The following is a 20,368-nucleotide window of genomic DNA, read 5'->3' as shown; positions in this document are numbered from 1 at the left end:
TGTTGCCTCTTCCTCTCACCCCCAATCTTTCCGCTCTGCTCCCGTAGCATCTTATACATACCACTATCATTCACACAACAAATATTTATTGAGCACTTACTGGCTACTAGGTGCTGGAGACGGCAGTGAAAAACAAACAGAAACGACCAAATTTCCTGTCCTCATAAGGGCTCCCATTCTAACACTCAACCGCACTGAATCCAAACCATGCCTATCCCCTGTCACAAGCACAGGCCACATCTTACTCATCTTTACAGCTCCAGTGCCCAGGACAGAAACTGGCAAAGAATGCAGGTGCCAAGTGTAATTGAATTCAACTGAATGGCCCATCATAAGAACGTCAGCTCAGGATCCCAGCTGCTCATCTTCCTTCCTCTCTCTGATTCTACCCCGTTTAGTTACTTGAAGATTTCTCCTCCACTAGATCACAACCCTTTCTTCCCCGTGTGCCCTGAATCCTGTTTACTTAGCTAGACAGTTGCAAATATCCAAACTATAGGGCCCTTGTATACCTCACCACCTTTCTTGTCCCCCAATACACTGAAATGGCACTTTTAGCCTGGTTCTATTTTATCACAGAATTCAGCTCTCTGCTACTCTGCTGCTGCCGTAGCCTGCTGCTAGTAGTTATGAGTCATTCCTGCCATGAGCCAGGAGAAAGTAGGAATGGGATAACATGAGAAACTGCCTCATGAAAGGAATACCAGGGAACTCTTTACCTCCTGAACATTATACTCACTGGGATCTTTTTCTCTTTTATGTTTTTATATTATCCTTTTATTTCCTTTGAAAACAAACATTTTCCAATGCACGTTACTGTCTACAAGTTACCCTCATCTCCATTCTCTTGTTTGACCCTTTCGACAATGTTATGAAGTACTATTATTATCCCCATTTTACAGATGAGGAAACCGAGGCTCTGAAAGGGGAAGTGAACGTCTCAAGACCTCAACTGTTTAAAAAATGACTTCGGATTCAAACCAAGATTTTTAACTATTAATAAATGATTTCCACTTCATCATGATCAAGACACATTCTACCAAATGGTCTCCCATCCAAAAATATCCCAAGCTAGTGACCCTTCACCCACAGGCTCTAGAACTAACCAAAATGAACCTACTGGGAACATAAGGCCCTGGGGCTTTGCCTTCTTTGCCCGATCAGCTTGAACCTAAGAGGGGACTGCTACAACTGCTTGTAAATCTGAGGCATCAACTCTACATATCAAGGGCCTGGCTCTGGCCCATGCTGGCCTCTGGGGAGAGTCAGTACGCCTGGCTGGAGCTAAGGAGTGAGGAGACAGGGCTATCATTACAACCATTTAAAAAGAACACAACACACGGTAAAAAAAAAAAACAAAAAAAACCCAAAACCAAAAAAAAAAAAAAAAAGAACAACTTTATTTACAGTTGAAAACTTAAACACAAAATCTTGGCTTCTGAGTCTGTGATACTTCCAAGGTCTTTTGATCAAATGGGGCAGCAGCAGGCAGGGAAGCAAACACAGGGGCCAGTCCAGTTTATCTTACTCAAGAGCATCACCCTGAGCAAGGGAAGGCCTGCAATGGCAGATGTGGAGGGTCTGTGAGAGACGGAAGAGAGAAGCAGCTCAGAGGAACGGGGAGGGGACAGTCCATGAGAGAAGACACTCGCAGCTCTCCTCTACACCCCGAACCCTCCTTTCCCCAAAGAGCAGACCACTTTGATTCTTTCCACAGGCCAGACCTTTGGTGCCCCAGAGCAGAGCTGAGAGGCGTGTTACACGGAACCAAGAAAGAAACTAATACTTACGGCCAATACACTGTCTCCTTTATTATTTACCCTTCACAACTCTGTGCAGTATATATTATTTATAATTAAGCAAAGGGAAAAACTTGGGTTCCAAGGGGTTTAATGGCCTGACAGTGATGGGGCTTCCTGGTCTACTTGGCTCCGAAGTCTGTGTGCTTTCTGCCAGACCTTGATTGCTCTCTGTGGAGCTCTAGAACAAAGAGCAATCCTTTTCCTTGAAGGTCTTGGTCCCAGGGTTATAAAGAAAGGAAACTCCACACCCTCTGTTTATGGCCTTGGAGTTAGCTGTCCTAAAAGAACAGGGTGAGTACACTCAGTTACTACTGTTCCCCTCCCCCCAAACATGGCCACACCCCTCTTCCTCCAGAGCACAGTGGGTCCTGGCCTCATACTGCAGGCTCAGACAGAAGTTTAACCCTGGGCCCTCAAGCAGAATGTACAAAAATGTATAAATGCACTTTACAAGTTGCGTGGTGCTCCGGGACCTAAGCTCTATCACTGACCAGGCACTGTGTTAGTCAGCATGGCCCCTGCCTCAAGGAGTTCTCAGTCTAGAGAAAACCAGACCAACATATTCATGATACACTGTGTTAAATGCTGTAATAGAGGGATGAACCAAGTACTGTGGGTGCACCCAGGAGGGGACCAGGGAATGATTCACAAACTGATGTTAGCTACATGCTCCTGGCAAGGGCTGGGAGGAACTAGGATTCGTTAAAACTACATATATACAGTATGTATTTCTATTATAAAATACATGCCCAGTGTAGAAAATTCAAGCATATACAGGACAATATAAACTGAAAAGAAAGTCTCTTTGCTATCTCTACTCTGCAGAGGTAACCATTACTACCAGAAAGCTATCTATCACTACAGTAATTTCTGAAAGAGTAATTCAAAATAAATAGCATCATGTTTATATAATGTACTACATCTTGACTTTGTCCCTTAATTTACCTTAGAAATCCGCCAACACATACAGATCTACCTCTTTCTTTTTAAGGCTATGTAGTATTCCATGGACGTGATGTATCTCTCTGTGTGTAAGGCCTGGTTACAGGGCAGGGAGCTTCGCCTTTGTACTGGAGGGACTGGAATGGAGCCATTCTCCCTTCCCCACCCTTTTTAGCTGGCAGGGCTTCTGACTTTCAGGGCGGGGAACGGTGTTACATGCCCAGCAGGCATGCAAATATTTGCTGCCACATCTCTGGTGCTCCCTAGACGCACATTTTCATGTGGAACCTCTTTGCTCTGGCCCGGACTGCTGCAGTGGACACCTCACTGGCCTCTAGCCTATCCTCCACACTGCTGCTAGAATCATCTGAATAAGTAAAGTCAATTACAGTGTTCTCCTGCTCAAAATCCTTCACTGGCTCCTACTGGCCCGGTTCATTTTGGAGGGTCAGGCTACCCTTTGGAATCTCAGGAGCATGGTGACCTCTCACCCTAGGGGGGAAAGATGTACACACTGCCTGAAGCTCACCCCCATCCTCAGGCTAACATATGAATACCTCAGCCTGCAATGGATCTCACAGCTGACCCTGGCCTCCTCTAGCCTCGCCTCTTACAGTTTGCTTTTCATATCTTCCTGCTTTGGCTATATTGAATTATTTGCAGTTTCCCTTACACTTCCTGCTGTTTCCTGCTTGGTGCCTTTGCTCATGCCATTCCCTCTGCCTGGAATGCCCTCTCCAGTTTTAGCTACCCTGACAAACTCCATTCTTTCATGTAGTCAGCTGAAACATCTCTTCTGCGGTCTTCCCAAACACTCCAGGCAGACACAGGCATTCACTTTCCTTCCTTTGTCTTAAAACCTCCAGTTCAGTGCTTTACTGTACTGTAATTGTCAGTTTCCCCAAGAGACTGTGAGTTCCTTTAAGGCAGGAACTGGGCTTTCCAAGTTTGTTGCCTCATCTGCAGTGTGGGACCTATCTTAATTAATGAAAGACCAGCCCACATGCCACCAATGTGTCTTTCAGAATCTTCCTCTACAGGAATGTATCACATCTACAGGAAATCCCAGATTGGGGGACAGTATTTCCTAAACCTCAGTCATTCCAACAGCAGTGTCACAGCTCTTACCATATCCACTATCCACAGGTACAATTAACTTTTAACCTACTGACTATTTGAACTCGAATAACACCTCAGTGTAAGCTATAATACCTGTCAAATTAGGTGCTGTATAATTATATTTTTTCCTAAGAGACAAATGTTAAAAAACATTCAACCAGCACCACCTAAAGCAGGGTTACCCACATTTCTCTGATAAGAAGCATCTGAAGCAACATAGCATCCTGGATCCTACCTCAAATTCACTCAAACTCTTCGGGTGGGATCTGGGAATTAGTAGGTTTAACAAGTGCCCCTACGTGATTCTCATCTTCAGGGAAATTTGGGAAACAATGAACTAAAGAAAGATCTCTGCTGCTTGATAGTACCAGGCTTGGGGATCACAGGGAGATTAGCAGGGCTGTCAGAGCTCACAGCCACTCTCTTTTCCAAGAGACTCTCAGGTTTTCAAAACAGAGGTTCCACGCCCCTGCCCCACCCACCCCCCATGCAGTTGTAAGTAGCGAAGAACCCAGTTCAGACTGGGTAGGAGAATCCTGAGGCCCAAAGTTCGTTTATGTGTACCTAATCAAATTCAACGTGAAAAGCTTTCACAGGACCCACTGAGATAAAACCGAGGTTACTACAGCTAGAGTTGTACAGAAAACTTCATTTTCACTAAAACCAAAGTCAGGACCTAAGGTAAAGCACAAAAGAAGTTGTGGAAGGAAGTTCTTCATAGGAAGGAAGTTCTTCATAGGAAGGAAGTTCTTCATAGGGAGGTACAGTTGATCAAGTGACTTCACCTATCTTCTGTCTCCTTCCTATCTTCTATTTCCAGTGACTAGGCACAGGCCTTAAATGCATGATTAGGTGATCTCTTGATGTGAATGCAGTAGATTCCTGCTGGACCAATGCCACCAAGAGATTATCTCCTCCTGGGTCTTTTCTGATTGGAATATGGTGGGTTCTCAATTAAAAGACAGACTGTTATTCCCCTGTAGCCTTGCCACTCCAAATCAGCATCAGCATCACCTGAGAGCTGGTTAGAAATGCAAAATCTTAAGTTGCATCCAGACCCACTGAATCAGAACCAGCACCTTAACAAGATCTCCTGGTGATTCATATGTACATTAAAGTTTGAGAAATACTGCCTAGTAGGACTTAAAAACATCATCTACACTGGCTGTCAAACATTATTCTGCCCTCAAACAACCTGAGGGATCTGAAATACTCCTTTAGAAATCAGAGATGCTTGTAACTTCACAGCTGGGAAGAAACATGATGAAATGATATCATACTCCCAAATCTTTTACTTACTTTCCTTACTTTTCCTTACTTTCTCCCAAATCCATTACTCAGAAACCCAAAGTGGGGAACCCATCTGTGGAATGCCTTAAGGTCAGGCTGCCACCTAGATTCCCTAACACCTTAAAACCTATGAGTTTTTAACTTGGTAAAGTTAAATGAGATAATTAAAGTAAGGTTCTTAGCTCAGAATTTGAGCACAAGAAATATTCAATAAGTGATATAACTGCTTTTACTGTATTGTCTCTAAATATAAGCTATGAAAGATTTAATTCTGAGCAAGTCAAGGTTAGAAGACTAAATTGGAGGTACCACATGTGGCTCTTTAAATTTAATTAAAATTAAATAAGAGTAAAAATTCAGTCCCTCAGTCACACCAGTCACATTTTTCCAGTGCTCAATGGTCACATGTAGCTGGAAGCTACCATAATGGACAGCACAGATACAGAACATTTCCACCACCACAGAAAGGAATGCCTACTGGAAAGTTCTGGTCTAGAGGGCCTCTGGAGCATCAAATGTTCTCCATGGAATCTGTTCTGCTTGGGGTTGTAGGCTAAAAGGAAGGGCTTTCATGGGGGCAAATGTTTCCGTGACCTTTGCTAATAGCGGGTGAGGAGAGGAGGGTTGATGATCGCCCACCCTCAGAAAACAAACTCCTAACATGTATTTCCAGTAACTTTCTGTAAGGGTCTCAGAAAAATACAGAAAAGGCCCTAAACATAAAAGGATTTCTAAATTTTATTGTTTTTGTGATCTTCTGTCCTCTGCTGGTGATCAGTGGTCAGTCTTTAGAAGGAAAAGGACTTATGAGCTCAACTTTAGTTCAGCCAAGAAACGAGTAGGAGAGGGAATGGCCAGCAGCGAGGGCAGGGGGAAAGCACGTTGAGCCTGGGGCCCCCAGTACTGGCAGAAAAGAAAGCTCAGAGTGTCAACTAGGCCTGAGAAGGGAGCATTTGGCTGAACAAGAGAGTCCACGTGAGCTTCCAGCACACACTTGTGCATTCCTGCCCTGGCATTTGCTCACACCAGTTCCCTGCCTAAAATGCCTGACATTCTCCCTCTCTATTAACTCATGTAATAAATTTTAACTGAATGCCTGTAAGTGCCAGATGCTGTGAACACAAAGTAAGTCACAGATGGAGGTATGCACAGTCATTAAGATGGTCTGGTATTTGACTAGATCTCCATTTGAAAAAAAAGGCAGAGTCCAGAAAAATAAATTCTAGATAATTTTGTAAGTATACAAATAAAACTATAGAAACATTAGAAAAAATACAGAAGGCATTATGATTGAGGTAGTAAGGACCTTCTTAAACAAGATAAAACACAACACAAGGGAAAAGATTAAAAATTTTGATCTCATCAAAATTTAGAACTTCCGTTTAACAAAGGATATCACCAAAGTTAAGATAAGAAACCCACTGCCAGTTTTTTCTTAAAATATATTCTAGACAAAATGGTCAAAACATGTAAAGAACTAAGACTCAGAATGTATAATTATTCAAATCATTAAGAGAAAGGTAAAATAAAATATTTGCTACAAACATCTTATAGCATATCATATCAGTTTTGTTTAGTCTAAATGCAACATAGTTTTACAGGAATGGAGGAGGAAAAGTCTTCCAGACATAAGATCAAATGGAAATAAAGTGATGAACAAATAGTATGATGCCATTTAGGAAAAACAAAACCTCCCAAAATTAGATGGGCAAAGAAAAGGCCCTATGGACGTACATCAAACTGATGAAGAAGTTTCCTGTGAGGAGAGCAGTGGGATGGAGATGTGGATGGGGGTGAGCGGTTAAGGGGGGGCCTTAACTGTTTTCTGTGAAAATTTTCATACCTCGTTTCAGCAGATGATGTTGCTTTCATAACTAAAATAAATAACCAAATGAAATATGTGAACCTTGATTGGATTTCTTTTTTTAGAGCTAAAAAAAGTTACTTTGTGGACATCTGGGGAAGTTTGAGCATGTACATTAGACAATATTATTGTGATTATGCAGGACGCTCTTATTTTTAGGAGTCGCTTGCTGAAGTATTCTGGGGTAAAATGTCAAGAAGTCCTCAACTTCCAGATGGAAAAGAAATGAAGAAAGGGAAAGGAAGGAAAGAAGGAAGAGGAGCAGGAGAGGAATGGAAATGGGAGGAGAGGGAAGAAGGGAAAGAAACAAATGTCAAAGTAAAATGATAAAACAAGAATGTTAAACATTGGCGAATCTAGATGAAAGGTAAATAGGTGTTCAATGTACTACTCTTCCAACTTTTCTGCAGGTTTGAAAATTTAAAAAAAAAAGAAAAAAAGAAAAGAAAGGCAAAGCACTACCATCCTTTACCTAGCTGGAAGTGATCAATATCTTTCTTGAACTCTTATTAATCCTTAACAACATCACTCATACTACTAGTGATCACCTCTGAGAATGTGTTTTATTCTCCATAAGCTCCTAAAGGGTGGAGGCATCTTTCCATTCTTTCCCCCATCCCCATGCTCAGAATGATGCCCAGCACAGAGCAGGCAGTGAGTGACAAGTCTGGGTAGGAAGTGAGTCTATGTCGGCTGAGAAATGTGTCACATTCACCTATGAGGCTGGCAAATACAAAGTCAGGGGCTGGAACTGCAGCGTCAGTTCTGGCGAGAGGCATGATAGGGGTGTCTCCTGGCTGCCCAGGCTGGTCCCAGAAGGGAGTGACCCAGGGATGGAGCCAGGTCTTCCTAGCGGGACTACTGAATGGAACTAGAGTCTAAGAGTGCCGTCAGAAAGTGCCTGATGGTTTTCAGGTTGATACTTTGTGAACTATAAAGTGTTAGAAAAGCAAAGTGTCCTACCAACCCTTTCTCTTTCGATGCTTGCAGTGACCCGAGGAGATACGTATTATCACCATTTTGGCAGATGAGAAAACAGGCTCAAGAAAGGCAAGTGACTTCTCCCAGGGCACGCAGAGAGGAAATGGGCTCAATCCCGTGTCTTCAGGTCTAAAGTTCTTTCCACTAGACCATGCTGCCTTCTCTGGGGTCCTGACTCCTGCTCAAGAAAGACACACTTTACCTGATTCAGTCTTCCTCTGGACTACATCTCTCCACACTGTGAGATCACCACAGGCAGCTTGGGTTTATTGTTGGGGCCTGTGGGAACATTCTAGGAGAGAAAGCACAGTGGTGACTCCTCCACTCAGACACTCCCCCACCACACACTTACTGATGCCTGCAGGCCCCTAGGCTAAGGACTGAGAGCTTACAGGCTGATCTGACAACAGTCTGCAGCCTAGCAGACGGGAAGAATATAACACATATCAAAGAGAAAATGTACAACATTTAGAAAACATCAAACCCATGACATGTAACAATGTAGTAAGTCATAAGAGAGAGTTGTATACAGGGTGAGGAAGCAACTAAACTGCTGCTTGCACTGGCCAGGGAAGGATTCACAGAACAGGGGATATTTGAGCTGGGCCCAGCAGGATGGATGGGATCCCACCAGGAGGAAAAGAAGGGAGAACACTTCAGTAGAGGAAACAGCATGAGCAAAGACTTGAGGGCAGGAAGGAGCAAGAGGCAGGGACGTGTATGCACATTTAGAGGAGGGCTAGTAGCCTGATGGGACTAGAATGTGGAAGTGGCAGTGGCAGAAGGGGTCGTGGAGAGGGAGGCAGGGACCCGATCGTGAAGGACCTTGAGTACAATGCTGAGGAGGATCTTCTCAACTAGATGGAGGAGACACCAGAGGCCAAACCTCAGTAGGCACCGCACCGGAGAGGCTGAGGGCCCAGAACACTTGGGGGGTACGTGATCTCTCCTCCCTCTTCTCCTCCCTGTAACTGAGGAGTGAAGCCTGGGCCTAACCAGAGCCCACTCATGGTTCTCCCGCTCCTCAACACGAGTGAGGTAGCACTAGGCCAGAATGGCTGAGAAAGAGGAGATCAAAACAGGACTCACCTCAATCTTTCTCATCACCAGAAGTCCATCAATGATTTTTCCTGTGGGAAGAGTATGAGCTGGACTTTATTACTCTCATTTGCACAGTACTTTCCAGCCTCCAAGGCCCATTCTCAGCCATTATCTCATTTGATCCTCAGACTAACATCAGAAAATTAATATTCAGTGGAAGTGAAATGTTGCCCAAGGTCACAGGTGGTAAGTAGCAGAGTTAGGGCTCAAAACTAGGTCTGAGCAATTGCAAAGCTCCACTATACCATGCTGCCTCTGTGTGGTATTTCTTAAGTGCTACCATCCCCCCCTCAGACACACCTATCGCCCAGGTGGTTACTCACTACATCAGATGGCCCCTTCATCCTCCCCTCTAGCTCTCTAACCACAAATCCTCCCCACCTCCCATGGCTTCCACCTTTCCTACTACTACCCAGGGCAGTTACACCTGACGAGCACTCTTGGTACAAGAGTCAGGGGATCGGCTCCATAGGAAGTTCCGCTCTGGGTGAACTGGGCTTGGACTAGGACAGGAATAGGACTCACCAAACACCACGTGCTTCCCATCTAGCCAATCACACTTAGAGCAGGTGATGAAAAACTGGCAGCCATTTGTACTGGGACCACTGTTTGCCTGATGGAAACCAAATATATTTGCAGTGAGTTTTCCTGGCCATGTCAGCCAAAGGACAAAACTCCCCAAAAGAGCCTGTAGCCCTGAGTCCTCCATGCTTTCTTTCGGCAAACCTGACTGAGCATCTACTATGAGCCAGGGCCTGAGCCAGGACCCAAGGATACAGAGAGGAACAGAATACACAATTTCTGCCCTCAAGGAGCTACATCCTTGAATAAATGTACATTTCTCCTACAGTGTGAATTTTTATAATGGGAACAGTTGATTATAGAACCAGATTTGCTGTATTTAGTCCAAAACCAGTAATAACTGGATTACACTTACAAATTAGGCACCAGCTGAGAAAAAGCCTGTTGCCTGTGCCATAAGCTACTTTGTCTGAATGACTCTGTACTGTCCCTTAACAATGGTAATAAGAAAATTTAAGGGGCAAGAAGCTGCTATGCTAGTGCTATGCTAGAAAAAAGACTACATTTAATCAATGACATTTGCTTTTTACAGCTACACCCCAAATCCTTTATTATTGAATTTTATCGGTAAAAGTTTTTTAAATCACGAATCTCAAATTCTTCAGCCATATCCCTTCCCTTTTCCTCCCGTGAAATTGTCTTTATATCATTATATTTCACAATACATTATAAAAGAACAGGCTATAATTACAACGCAAAGCAATCAGCAAACCCACATCACGTTTCAGCAGCACTGCCTTACCACAATGTCTGTGTAACTATGTGAGTATTTCAATGCATACTTACATTATTTTGGAAAATGGAAAACTGAAAGAACTAGTACTATTAAGAGCACAGGTCTTATCAAAGTAATACTACAGAGGCAACACTGGAAATCATTAGATAGGTCACTAGAGTTAACTGGATGCTTAATGGAATTAAATTGGTTGAGTCTGTGTTCAACACTGAAGGAATAAAACTGTATATGAAATACATTAAAGACATTGTCTAGGGGTAAGCTCTAATTAGGGATGTCACATTATACTTTAGAAATTCCCCACGTGAGACGAGGCTATCAGGGGTTTCGCACGTGTCTGCAGGAACATCTCACATATGAAAGCAAGGGACAGCCTGAGCCGGTCAGAACAGACCTACGCTCTGCAGTGAGGGCGGACTCCTCAGTGGCCCCAGTTCTTCCTCCCTCCCTCCCTCCCTTCTTCCTGTTTCTTGTATCTATCTATCATCTATCTATCTATCTATCTATCTATCTATCTATCTATCTATCTATCTATCTATCTATCTACCTATCTTGCTGCTCAATGTATAAACATTTATTAGCAAGCAGGCAGGAAAACAGTCATACAACATGTGTTTTTAGCTCAGGGAACTCTCTGCCCTTAGCCACTCACTTATCCATTCTTCCAGACAGGATAGCTTACTGGTTTAGGGAATAAGCTCTGGAGCCAGATGACTGAGCTTGAATCCCAGCTCCATCACTGACTGGGATCTAGTTTAGCCACATAACCTCTCTGTGCCTCGGTCTCCTCACTTGTACCTATCTCAAAGGAATAACGAGAGAATTAAAATGAATTAATGCAAATAAAGTGTTGTTGAGTATGTGCTCAACATTAGCCTTTATTCTGATTATCTTTCAGTCATTCATCAGTATCTGCTCAGCACCTTTCTGTATCAGGTATTAAGGCTTGGAGATCAATGAGACTCAGTCCCTGCCCTCGAGGAACGCATGATTTAGTGGAGGATGGAAGCAAAAACAATTATGCTACAAGATGTGTGACAGCACAACTTAACTAGTGTCAGCCTGAAGGGAGCAGAGACCAAGGCTCCCTTCCATTTTCTGACTCCTCCCCAGATGCTAACACAGTGGCATGCAGTCCTCACGGCGATGACCCAAGCCCACTTAAGCCACTTCTGCGCTCTTTACCCACGCTTGCCCAGCCTCACTTTCCTAAAAGAGACTTGTACACTCTTTGCTATGCTAGGCTCACCCAATTATTATGGCAGCCTCCTAACTGGCTTCTCTGCCCTACCCTCTCCACTCCTGTCTTCCATTCACACTGCAGCCAGGGTCTTTGTTTTAAAACACCAAGTTGATCAGCCCTGCTCAAAAAAGTGCATGGCTCTCCATATCCTATAAAATAAGGTCCACATACCTCATCCTTATTCTGGCATTTAAAGCCCTACACCCACCTGCCTCTCCGGTGGTCTCTACTAGTCATTCCCTCCCCCACTCACAACACTATCCTCACTTTCTGTCCCTTGCCCATGCCACCCTGCTATTTCATGGTCACACATCTTTTGTCTAGCCAGTTTGCTTCACTTGAAATGCCGTCTGGTAGAGAACTTCTTTGGATCCTTGCAGCAATTACTCTCATTCCTTGGGGCCCTCACAGTACTTTTACATACACTGAGGTACCCTCCCCTTATTACACTGATGGCATGAATTATACTATACTGGACCCGTCATTCTGCATGTGCGATTCCCCCACTAGATGTTAAATGTCACGAGGCCAGGGATCAGGCCTGTATCCTCATGCCTTACCATGAGGCCTGAAACAGTGTATGTCAACAATCTTTATTTGATGAATGGCTGACTAGATGACTGGAGGAGTGGGCAAGCAGGACGGAGAATGTGTGCATGTAAATATTGGGTTTGGGGGAGTGAGACTTGGGGCACTGAGAGAAGGAAATGGGTGATGACAGGAGGGAGGGAGAGGCTTGAAGAGTGAAAGAGAAGCAAGGTGGGAGGGGTAAGGGGAAATGAGGAGTGAGGGGTGAATAAGGGCAAGTGAAGGGGGAGCGAGTGGGGGTGTGTAGATGAGGGGCTGAAGGAGGTGGGCAGGGGGACGGTGAAAGGGGAATGAGATGGGTGAGTGGGGTTATAAATGGGAAGGAAGGGTACTGGGATGGGGAAGGAGGAGTGGTGAGTGAGCTGAAAGGGGTGACCAGCCAGAAGGCAGTGTAAACGAATGGGTGCTGTGAGAGTCCTGGTGAGTGGTGTGGTAGAGGCGTGAACACTGGGTCTTGAAAGCACAGCTGGCTACATTCTAAGCAGCAAGGCTGAGTGCCCAACCACACGTCCTGGCTCAAACAAAGTAAGAAAACACACATCAGAGTTCAATTTTGGTTCCCCAGCCTGCTAGTGGATCCAGCCCAACAATATCAAACCAGATTGAGGAAAGAGGTGGGCAGTACAGAGGTGAATCCTGGGTCAAGCAAGGGAAGGAAAGCATTTGCTTCCATCCCAAGAGACAGCACTGGGCCTCAAGAGGGACCCAGAAGTCAGCTGGCTATAAATCTAGCCCAAAACCTTGACTGGTCCCAACTTACCATGGAAAGCAAGCCTGGAGCTGAGTGTCTAAGCTTAAAATTTTCATCTGCAAACGGCCCCCGGTAGATACTGGCGACTCCAGTACCATCTCCCTGAGCAGAGAGAAGGGAAGTGTTAGCAACTTGTGAGCACTGGCCCCTAGAGCCCAGAGGAAGCAGCTGCTGCACCCCAAGCCTCACTGCTTTAAAGTCCTCTTACTCTTGCAGGTCACTTTGGGAGCCACACCTCTTTGACCCTATCTTGCAATCAAAGCAAGCCCCATCCAAGGAACATGCAGCCCACAACCTGGCCAGGGCATCTCATGGGCTGGAAAAAAAACAACAGGTCACAGCTGGGCCTCTAGAAAGATAGGCTAAGACACAAGCAAAGCAGAGGACACCAGTACAGTGATCACATACATAATCGATGTCTCGATGCCCTTCCCAAAGGCTCTCATGTCTGCAGTCATATAATAGAATCTATTTAACTGTCTATGGCTCCACTCCCCCAACTATGCAGGTGGGTGGGCTCTTGGAAGTGTAATCTATACAACAGGATACCACCCTCCTGGTCAAAGTTGAAGTCAGGGGAGGTCCAGGGGAGGATGCCTAATTCATGCAGGGCCAACTAGAGTTCTTTCTCTGGGAAACATGAAGTAGAATAGCTGCTCTCTTGAGGGTGAACTTGTATCATGTAAACCTGGAAGCTGGAGATAACTATCTTCTTTAAGGTGGACTGGAGAAGAGAAAGAGAAGGCAACACATGTGTAGAGAGCGCTAGAGAAACAGAGAGAAGGGACTCATTGGTTCTGTGGCTCTCTAGTTCCTACATCTACTTCTTCCTTTGGGTTCCAGGAAACACCTTGTCATAAATCCCCAATTTATGCTTAAACTAGCTCTATTTGTGTTATCTCTTTGCTTTTCCAGTAACTCTGTGGAATAAGCATTATCATCTTCCTCATTTTTCAGGTGAGCAAACTTAAGTCAGGGTAATAAAGCAACTTGACCAAGGCCATATTTGCAGTACCTTAAATAGAATCCCTGGGGTTTAAAGGTAATATCAAGAGAGTGCCAAAAGACCAATCTCTCCCAGCCAGTTAGTAAAGAAAAAGAATATTAGGACTTCCCTTGTGAAACAGTGGTTAAGAATCCGCCTGCCAATGCAGGGGACACGGGTTCGAGCCTTGGTCCGGGAAGATCCCACATGCCATGGAGCAACTAAGCCTGTGCGCCACAATTGAGCCTGTGCTCTAGAGCCCGCGAGCCACAACTACTGAGCCCACGCGTCACAACTACTGAAGCCTGCGCACCTAGAGCCCGTGCTCCGCAACAAGAGAAGTCACTGCAACGAGAAGGCCACACACCGCAAGGAAGAGTAGCCCCCGCTCACCGCAACTAGAGGAGAGTAGCCCCCGCTTGCCTCAGCCAGAGAAAGCCCGCACACAGCAATGAAGCCCCAACATAGTAAAAAAAAAAAAAAAAAATATCGGGTACATGATGGAATATGGAAACACTGACCTAGTGTAGAATCAAGGGGCCCTTACTGGAGCAAAGACTACTAAAGGGAATTAACATAAGCCAAGGAAGAAAAGAAAACTCAAATCCAAATCGTTATTTGACTAAAAGTTATTGGGACTTTCCTGGTAACGCAGTGGTTAAGAATCCGCCTGTCAATGCAGGGGACATGGGTTCGAGCCCTGGTCCGGGAAGATCCCACATGCCGTGAAGCGACTAAGCCCGTGCACCACAACTACTGAGCCTGCGCTCTAGAAACTGTGGGCCACAACTACTGAAGCCCGTGCGCCTAGAGCCCGTGCTCCGCAACAAGAGAAGCCACCGCAGTGAGAAGCCCGCGCACCGCAACGAAGAATAGCCCCTGCTCGCTGCAACTAGAGAAAGTCTGCGTGCAGCAACGACCTAACGCAGCCAATAAATAAATAAATAAATAAATAAATAAATAAATAAATAATAAATTTATTTTAAAAAAATTATCAATAAAACCAAGCTCTGTATAGTGGAAAGACTGGATTTGAGTTTCAGAACTATCATTATTGAGCTGGGGAAGTCACTTCCTATCTCTGAGCCCCAGTTTCCTCAACTATCAAGTGAGGATGAAATCACCTACTCCTTATACCATTGCCATAAAGATCCAATTAGTGTCTATGAGAAAAGTGTTTTGCAATCCATACAGCACTATGTAAACGTAAGCTATTACACCTTTAACTCCACATAAATATATACATACATACATACAGAAGGAAAACATGTTCATTTCCAATTTCCCAATAAACCTAGAGAACAGAACAGTTACCACATCATTCTCTATATAATCATACTATCTATTGCACTCCAGAAGCCACAGTAGGGAAAATGACAAAATTAATTTGTAGGGCAAACAAGAGAAAGCAACTTAAATCTTCAATAACAGTGGGTTGATCAAATAGATTCATTGTCTATTCATAACGGAATATTAGGTAACTATTAGAAAGATTGTTTTGGAAGAAGACAATGACAAGGGAAAATGCAGACAATTATTAAGCACAAAAAAGTTAAAACACACATATGATCTTAAGTCTGTTAAAAATAATATTTGACACACATATATATGCAATGATAAGACAGGCAGCTTTAAACTAAAATGCCAAGAGTATATTCCTTGGGAGGCGAGATTCCTTGAGAGATGATTTATTTTCATTTTTGTACTTTTCTTGTGCAATCAGAAAAAAACCAAAAACAAATATTATTAAAACAAACAAATATTCTTGGTCCAACTTTAGAAGGTCTCAAATCCTGCTTCTTCTGCCTCTTCCTCATTCCATTTTTTCTGCCCTAAGTGTAGCTCTGAGTAATTGCTTCTCTCTGACACTCAGCCTTCTGGCTGACCAACTGCTATCTAACCCTGGGGCTAGCAGCTAGTGATCAAATGTGCCTGGCAAAGATTCTGGCAATGACCCGTAAGAAGCTGGTCCTGTCCCTGCTAAGACAATATGGCAATATAGGAGCCTGTGGGAAGAAAGGAAAGAAGGCAGAGAATAGCTTTTCAGCCCTCTTAGCAGCCAATAAAAAAGTATATGGTCACCCCAAGCCCTACTATGATCAGTTGTGACCAGGTGTTGCAAACTTAAATGCCTACAGGGGCAGATGACATAAATAAAGGAAGCAAAAGGTTTAATAATAACACGGACACACCGTGTCTAAAGGGAGCAGTTACTTGACTCCAACCAACTGCTGCTGCATGAGGAACACAGGCCTCATGTACACCTACTTTCCGTATGTTAGAGAGAAAATTTTTCGGTTAAAATCTCCCAGTTTTGTGACATCAAACAGATAAAACAAAACAGATCTGTTTTTGATTCAGCCCCAAATTTGCCACTTTGTAAACTTACCTAGATAGGAAAGAGAGAGATCTTAAAAAACTCCTAAGAGTCAAACTAAATTTACATATAAAGGAGAAAGAATGTCTCCCAGATCCAAGAAAACAGCATCATGACTAACCAAATGATATTAGTAAGAAAGATCATGCACAGAAGTGGGTGGGTAAGGAGAAAAGTGGGCTTAAGAAAGCATAAATGTGGTTTATTCAGCACCTTCCAAGGTTGGAGGAAGCGGAGGAGGCTTGATATGGGGATACATACAGTCTCATCACAATAAAGACATGCTTAGCAGTGAAGGATTAGTTCATTGGTCTCTCCCAGTGAATAGGGAAAACATCCTTCCAGAACTCTCTTGCTCTGATTCCTTTCCCACTAATGAACTTCTGATTAAAAAAAACTCAGCTTTCCAGAAGTGGACAGGAAAATGGGGCATAAGCATTTAGCTCACTGGAAAGGGACTTAACAACCATTTAGAAAAAACAAATTGCATCCAATTTCTAGCTAAATTCTATGTGGCCAATTAATTTGGGTCTGTCATGGATCATCTACTGGTATGCTGGGAAAGTTCACTTTCTGGCCCTCAAGGGCTGAGATTTGGAAGTCAGTGACTCAAAGTGCTGATATCTGTCATCTAGTGATGCAGTGAGTAGTAGCCATCGAAGGACATTCCCATCCCCACCCTCTCCCCATCAAACTTGGCCATTGTTCTCAAGCCTTAAGACTGGGTCCCTGAAGTAAAAACAGCAGCAGCTGCAATAACAACAAAAAACCAAACGTGTAAGTCCTTAATAGGCAAGGAACAATACTTACATTAACAAAATCTCCACCCTGAATCATGAAATCTTTTATAACCCTGAAACAGAGAACAAAGCATCCTGAGAGAAGATTCTGTAGTTTAGAATAACATTGATTTCAAAATATAATGTTTATCACTTTGGCTTTTAGTAAGTCTTCAAATCAGTTGCTGAGTTCACAACAACATCCCTTCTCAAGATCTAAGAATTATCCTCCATTTTGTTTCCTAAAAGCCCCCCAGTATGGCTTGCCAAAGGCCTTACCTGTGGAAGGTGCTCCCTTTGTATCCTATTGGAACCCCATCTTTTCTATAACCAAAAAGAAAGAGACTTGGAATGATGACAGGTAATCATAGGCCTTTCCAGTTTACCACACACCTGAACCAAAGAGACTCTCCTAAAGATGGTCAGAGAAGAGAGATAAAGAAGGCAAATGAACTGAGGATAGACCCGTGGGAGATTACCTTCTATTACTGCCACCAGCAATCATTCAAGGCCTGCCGGTGGTTCCCCAGTACCCTCACTGCAGCCCCAGGACACCCCTCAGGAGAAAGCAGAGAACTCAACCACGTCTGAGACTGACCTGAATTCTCCAGTGCAGAACTGCCTGAAAGGGAAAGGAGTGAATAATTCAGTCACCATGGCATCACAGTTGTGAGCGCTCCTAACCTCGGAGGGGAGGGCACAGACATCGGCGCTAGCAAGCCCACCTATCGGCTAGGCAGATGTCCAGACACTCAGGCATACAGATTAACAACATAAATTGACACGAGAACAGTCAAGACTATTCAGAGCGATACCCAGAGGAATCAGATCTCAAGGGCAGTGAGTGGACGGACAGAGGCAGGCAGACGATTCCACAGACTGTGGCCCAGCTTCTGGTTTAGTTAATCTAGCAAGGCTGGAACATCTTCTTACCTAAAATTCTCGGCCGTCTTAGGCACAACGTCTGCAAAGAGCTCGATCTTCATGCGGCCAACTTCCTGCAACCGGCGGGAGACGGTCAGAAAGCCCAGTCCAAGCCCGTGAAGGCCTCACCGAGCAGGGAACCCTCCCTCCCACATGACGCTTGCTCTCTCCCACTGCCGCCTCCATAGCCTACCCTTGTTTTCCACCCAGTCCCTCCGCAAGCGGGGCGCCACGACGGGCAAGACTCCTCCTCTTTCTCCCTTCCTCCCCAACCCCGCCCCGCAGGTCAGTATGTTCTGGTCCAATTTCACTTTCTGGCTTTCCGAGTCCGTTACCCCTGGGGAGGGGATGAAATCTGCCTGTCAGACCCCGTGCACTTCCCTTCGGCGCTGGGCTGGGTGGCTGCCAGGACCTCACCTGGCCGCCAATGCTGACATCAAAAAACACCACGGGATTGACAGGGCTTGAATTTGCCACCGCCATGGCTCCGACCCGGAAGCAGAAATCGGGAGCGCGGGGTTCCGGCGAACCTAGTCCCTGCTCTGAGGGTTTCGTCTCCGGCGCAGGCGCAGGCAAAGCCGACCGAGGCCAGGCCCCGCCCCCGGAAGTTCTCCGCCTCCAGCGCCAAACTGGGCGCTGCGTGGGTGGCCAGCGCCAACTTCCTTGCTGACCACCCGCACGTCAGCCAGCTGTTAGCTAACCTGACTCTCCCTGGGTGCTGAGCCGGGAGGAAAAACTCGGCATTTTTTGCTCAAGGTCAACGGACATCCCACTCACTTGGCTACACTAAGTGCAGTACAAATTATTCTCGCTCAGCCTGGGGGGCTTGGACTAGGCAGTCTTCAGGGTCCATATCAGCCTTTGAAATTAAGACCTATGTGAACCGTCGTACGTGCGGTTTTCTACCCCTGTCCACTAGTGTGGAGCCCCACGGAAGCAAGAACTGTGTTCATCCTCAGCGCTTAGAAGAGCCTGGCGTTATCAGGCTTGTTCAGTAAATACTCAGCACTTCCTTGAAGTCAGGACGCTAGGATTTTAATTCCAGTTCTGCCACGGGCTTCTGCTTTCAGTCACCTCCAAATCATTTGCCACAGAGCAGCTAGAGCTTTTAAAATAAATCTGCTTATAAATCACTCCTGGTTCCCCGTATTTAGCATAAAATCCAGTTTCTTACATAAAAGGCCTACCTTACATTATCTGGCCGCCACCTTCTTGGGAGTCTGGCCGTCTGTTCCTCGAGGTCACAGAGTTCCCATACTCTATTTAGGGCCTTGGTACTAGCTGTTAACTGTCTTTAATATTCTTCTAGATCTTAATGGGGATGGGGAGTGGTCTTGTAGCTCAGGTCTCAGCTCAGATATCACTCAGGAACATTGCACCCAATCTAAAGTAGCCGTCCGTCACACTTTCAGATACATTACTGGTTTATTTTCTTCATGCCGTTCACCATCCAAAATTATATGGTTTCCCCACCTCACCTGTAGCCTCACACACATTTAACTCCATGAAAATGAAACCGAGTCCCCCTAAACCCGGTTCCTCTGCCGAGCTTATGAATAACCTATCCAAACCTTTATTCCCTTTCTTGTCCACCTGTTTCCATGAAGACTGAGGAGTACCAAAGAAAAGGCGGGACCAAAACTGAGGAGGACCCTGCAGGACACTCCCGTGTACAAAACCCTTTCCGTGTACCCCGTTTCTTGTTTGTAGAAAAAGGCTTCAGCCTCCTAGACCTTCCCTGAGTTACAAAGAGCAGATTCAAGCAGATACTAATTAAGGAAGTGAGGGAATGCAGAAACAAAGGAAAAGCAGTCAAAAAGTTATAGTTCAATCAATCACTTTGCTGCACACCTGAAACTAACACAACTTTGTTAATCAACTACACTCCAATAAAATTTTTTAAAAATTACAGTTCGGTGATAAAACAGAGTCCTAGTTCCTTCTCATGGGATATACATAACAATCTGACACAGAAATTTTGAGTTCTGTAGGAACTAAGGAGCCCACCTAGGTGGAGGATGGTAACTACCTTCTGGGACTCCAGACTGGTGGGAACTAGAAGGTTGAGGATTGAGATTCCTGGACCACCACCCTGTTACCTCACCACCAACCAATCAGAAGAAAGTCATACACCCTGAAGCCATCACCCCAAAAGATGCCTTTAAAAACTCTTCCCTGAAAACCACTGGGGACTTCAGGTCTTTTGAGCAGGAGCCACCCATTCTCCTTGCTTGGCCCATGCAGTAAGCCTTCCTCTGCTCCAAATTCCAATGTTTGTTTGTCCTCACTGTGCTTCGGGCACAT

At 44.8% G+C, this 20,368-nt stretch overlaps 1 protein-coding gene across 4 annotated transcripts; it reads right to left on the bottom strand.

Annotated features, from left to right (window-relative positions):
- Positions 1-1,381: 1,381 nt before the first annotated feature.
- Positions 1,382-18,596, bottom strand: PPIH (peptidylprolyl isomerase H). 4 transcript variants are annotated; one of them, XM_068539668.1, is made up of 10 exons: positions 18,482-18,595; positions 18,074-18,138; positions 17,739-17,762; positions 17,420-17,464; positions 17,172-17,214; positions 13,009-13,101; positions 9,625-9,712; positions 9,088-9,128; positions 8,201-8,290; positions 1,382-1,558 (listed from the first exon to the last, which is right to left on the bottom strand). In XM_068539668.1, the coding sequence occupies exons 1-9, from the start codon at positions 18,545-18,547 to the stop codon at positions 8,222-8,224; spliced, it is 534 nt and encodes a 177-aa protein (XP_068395769.1). In that variant the 5' UTR covers positions 18,548-18,595; the 3' UTR covers positions 1,382-1,558; positions 8,201-8,221. The 4 variants fall into 4 exon arrangements, with proteins under 4 accessions (XP_068395769.1, XP_068395768.1, XP_068395771.1 ...); XM_068539667.1 differs by having other exon boundaries at positions 1,382-1,581; positions 18,482-18,594; XM_068539670.1 differs by lacking the exon at positions 1,382-1,558 and adding an exon at positions 1,787-2,080 and having other exon boundaries at positions 18,482-18,596.
- Positions 18,597-20,368: the final 1,772 nt, after the last annotated feature.

Source organism: Eschrichtius robustus, chromosome 3 (assembly GCF_028021215.1).
Source record: "Eschrichtius robustus isolate mEscRob2 chromosome 3, mEscRob2.pri, whole genome shotgun sequence".
Taxonomy (NCBI): Eukaryota; Metazoa; Chordata; class Mammalia; order Artiodactyla; family Eschrichtiidae; genus Eschrichtius; species Eschrichtius robustus.
The sequence above is the reverse complement of the archived record's forward strand: the minus strand, read 5'-3'. Positions and strand labels throughout refer to the sequence as shown.